General features: G+C 42.5%; 1 protein-coding gene across 2 annotated transcripts in view; it reads left to right on the forward strand.

The window, feature by feature from the left end:
- Positions 1-1,076: 1,076 nt before the first annotated feature.
- The window catches only part of LOC115067260 (inositol 1,4,5-trisphosphate receptor type 2-like), a 27,109-nt gene continuing 23,814 nt past the window's right edge, over positions 1,077-4,371 (forward strand). For both annotated transcript variants that reach the window (XR_003846684.1, XM_029554794.1), the window contains exon 1: positions 1,077-1,271. Coding sequence is in view for 1 of the 2 variants with exons in the window: in XM_029554794.1 (XP_029410654.1) it covers positions 1,089-1,271 (183 nt within the window). In the remaining variant the exon portion in view is untranslated. The remainder of the gene's footprint in view (positions 1,272-4,371) is intronic.

The following is a 4,371-nucleotide window of genomic DNA, read 5'->3' on the forward strand; positions in this document are numbered from 1 at the left end:
TATAGCAAAGCGTGCATCAGATTTAATGTAGTAACATGTGTGACTAGAATTTTACTAATTTTTGTTGCCTGTGAGTTTTCCTTATAGAGGATTCTCTCCATAAAAGTGATGGTCTTTTGTTTTTATTAAGAAAACTCTTTTTAAAATAATTTGAAAAATTACACAGATTTTATATGTCAATGATAATTTCATGTATATGTGTAGAATTTAATGTTAGTCCTTTATTCTAACTTGATGTCATAAGCATGGAGGCCTGGGGGTGCTCAGTGGAGAGCTTGCCTAGCTTGTGCAGGACCCTAGGTTTGAGACCCAGTAGCCAAAACAAACCCCCACAAAAGACAAAATATGGAATATTCAAAGGTTGAGTTAACAGTGGCCTGCTAATAGTATATGAACAGATCCTAGGGCTGGGGAGAGACTCTGGGTAAGAGCTTGCTGGGAAAGCAAGAGGATCCGAGTTCAAATCCCGGTACACATTTAACAGCCAGGCATGGACACACATGCCTGTAACACCAGGGGTAAAGACAGGTGGATCCCAGGAGCTCACTGGCCAGTCAGCCTAGTTCAACAAAGCTCTGGGTTCAGTGAGAGACCCTGTCTCATGGTAATAACATGGAGCGTGATAGAGGGGGACACCTTGCACCCTGCTCTGGTCTCCACATGTGCATGTATAGGGCATATGTACACCCACACACACATGCACATACGCCACACACAGAGACCACACACACACACATACACACACACACGTGCACACACAATAAATAATAAAAGAAGGTCTGACAGCAGATCTTAAGGAAAAGCCAGGTTTGAATGGTGGATAGTTATTCTCAAGAACACAGCGGCTGACAGTGCACTTCAGGATGACATGTTCCTTTCTCCAGATGAAGTCCTTTGTGAACCAAATTTCTCTCAATGGTTAATGACTCGTTGCATTTCTTAGAAGAGGTGTGCTGACAGTTCACTTCGGTCTCATGTAAAATATAAAGCCGATCAGAGGCAGGGAATTTAAGGGCCACAGAGGACAACATCGATCTTGTCACAGTTACAGAGTCACATTCCTACTTTAGCTCCTTGAAGCGGAAACTATGCGGCACATCTTCATGAACAATTACCATCTGTGCAACGAGATCAGCGAGAGGGTCGTCCAGCACTTTGTGCACTGCATCGAGACACACGGCCGCCACGTGGAGTACCTGAGGTTTCTGCAGACGATCGTGAAAGCAGATGGCAAATATGTGAAGAAATGCCAGGATATGGTCATGACGGAGGTAGGTCCCGGCCTCGTCAGCTTTGAACACACAGCATGCTCAAATGCACAGCATCTGTCTGTCAGAATATGAAGAAGTACCTGACCTCCTAGAATTGTAAGATTATTTTATTATCATAACTACTTAACTACATACCATGTATAATATATTGGTGCTTAAGTAACACAGTACAACTTTATGATTTTCTTGGGCACTACACACATGGTGCACTTTGATGCATGTAGGCAAAACACTCATACACATAAAATACAAAGTTTTTTGAGACAGTGTCTCCCTGTAGTACCAGATGGTCTGGAACTTGCTATGTAGACCAGACTGGCCTTGATCTCAGAGATTGGCCTGTCTCTGCCTCTCAAGTTCTGGGTAAAGACGTGTGCCACCATGCCCAGGATAAGAATGTTTTGTTTTTTTTTTTAAATTTTAAATAAAAGTTTTCCTTTTGTATTGTGCATGCTTACCTGTATGTATACCATACATGTGTAGGTCCCTGTAGAGGCCAGAAGAGGGCATCAGATACCCTGGAATTGGAGTTACAGGGGTTGTGAGCTGCTTGATATGGGTGCTGGGAACTGAACCTGGGTCCTCAGTAAGACCAGCAAGTGCTCCTAACCCCTGAACCATCTCTCCAGCTCCTACAATGGGCTTAAGATCACAAGACTATTTGGAACTAAAGTGACACAATTTTCTTTAAGTTTTCAGTAGTATAACAGAGATTGAACTCTAGTTCTTTCTGAATTATAGAATGGGCATTTTTTGCTCTTATTTGCGAAGGTTTTGAAGAACACCAAATGAGTTAATAAAAACTGCATGTCAGTGCTTTATTGCAGCAGTGGAAACTGGTTATTTAAAATAGGGATTTTTTTGAAGAATCCTCCACTGTGGCTGCCAGACAGTTACCTAGCAGGTTACCTGGGTTTGGGAAAATTTCCATCTTCACATGCCTTGGATTTGAAAATTACAAATATTTCCACATTGATTCATCTTGCCACTTAGAAATCTTAAAAATCAATTCTTCTTAAAGTTTTTAATTTTTAAGTATACATTATTGTAGTTGAACAATAAAAACATTGTGACGTTAATAACGTGCACCCTTAACAAGCTTATATTGGGGCTGGGGGGATGGTTCAGTCTTCAAAGCTCTGCACAAACGTGAGGACCTGAGTTTGATTCCCAGCACCCATGTAAGAATTCGGGGCTGGAGAGATGCTCAGTGGTTATGAGCACTGGCTACTCTTGCAGAGAACCTAGGTCCAATTCCCAGCACCCACATGGTGGCTAACAACCATCTGTAACTCCATTTCCAAGGGGATCCGATGCCCTCTTCTGACTTCCACAGGCATTGCACAACATGGGTGCACTTACATGCAGGCATTACACCCATACACATGAAATGAGAATAATAAATAAAATACTTAAAAAGAAAAAGAATTGGGCCCAGTGAAATGGTACCCAGTGGTGCGGAGACAAAGGCAGGAGGCTCCCTGGGGCTCGCTGGCCAGCCAACCGGCTGTATTACTAAACTACAATCTACTATTCAAGAGAGACCATGTCTCAGAAAATAAGGTGGAGAACAGTAGAAAAAGAAACCCAGTGTGACCTCTGGTCTCTGCACACACACGTATGCACACACACATACGCACACACAAAAATCTGTTTACGTTCATGTTCTTCATTGCTTAAAAATGTGTATAGACTAATTTGATTTTATAATCTGATCATCAAAGAAAGGATCAGATACATAAGCAAATACATAAGCTGTTTCTAAGGCACTTATCAAAGGAAATGTTACTATGTATAAGGAAATATTTTCACTATTATTTTAATGTATAACATTTTGGACATATATACATTCTTTTGAAACAAAATGTCAATGTGTGGCAATTGACTTTCTGATTTAAATGTTACCAATTTAAATATAATAAATTAAAATTTAAATATCCTTTGTTACCTATTGCGATTAGAAAATTGGTATTAGTAATAGAAAATAGATAACAATATGTCATTTGAGCCGTAGAATTTGCCACCTGCTGGAATTCTCCATTAAAATTCCGTAGCAGCAGATGGAGGAAGAGTTGTGTCCTAAGCTGACACTCCTTCATTTCTTTGTGATCTCAGCTTTCATTTCTTTTCCTTTCCATCAAACATGGATTTTGTTTTTTTGAGACATTGTCTCACTATGTAGCCCCGACTGACCCAGAATTCGCTATGCAGACCAGGCTGACTTTGAACTCACAGAGATCATTCTGCCTCTGCTTCCAGAGTTCTGGGATTAAAGGCGTGCATTTAATTTTAGCTTGAATTTTCCAGATTTTTATCGTAGTGCTTGGCTCAGGGCACTAGCTTGCTTAGTCACCAGTGAGGTGGATATGCCCAATTTACTGTCCTTAATTAGGTGTCTGTGTGTGGATATGTGCATGTGTGAGTGCAGTGCCCACAGAAGTCAGAAGAGGGCGTTGGCGCCCCTGGAACTGGAGTTACAGGCAGTTGTGGGCCACCCAACACAGGTTCTGGGAACTGAACCTAGGTCCTCCGGAAGAGCAGCACATGGTTTTTCCCACTGAGCCATCTCTCCACACACTATGCTGTTTCTTTTTTGGCTTTTCATTTTCTGAGATAGGGCCTCACTGTGTAGCCCGTACTGGCTTTGACCTCCCTGCCCTCCTGCCTTGGCTCCCCTGGTGCTGGGATTACAGCACGTACCACCAGGCCTGGCTTCATGTTGTTTGGTTGTGCCCCACCTGCTGTTCTCATCCCCTCACCTGGCTTAGCAGAGTTCACGTTAGTTACCTGGCACGTGACTTCAGTCCGTCCCCCATCCTGCCTTGGTGAGGCTTTTGCAGCATTATCTGTGTCTTTTATGTTTTCCAAAGAGATCCAAACATCTCCAGGTAGGCCAGTAATTAGAAATAGCTACAAGGAGAATGTTTGGATTTATACAGATTCTCTTTGCTTCCTTTCAGTTGATCAACGGGGGTGAAGATGTGCTGATATTTTACAACGACAGAGCCTCGTTCCCCATCCTCCTTAACATGATGTGCTCAGAGAGAGCCCGTGGAGATGAGTGTGGCCCCTTAGCCTACCACATCACCCTGGTGGAGTT

This window comes from Nannospalax galili, unplaced genomic scaffold, assembly GCF_000622305.1.
Source record: "Nannospalax galili isolate Female #2095 unplaced genomic scaffold, S.galili_v1.0 scaffold2785, whole genome shotgun sequence".
Taxonomy (NCBI): Eukaryota; Metazoa; Chordata; class Mammalia; order Rodentia; family Spalacidae; genus Nannospalax; species Nannospalax galili.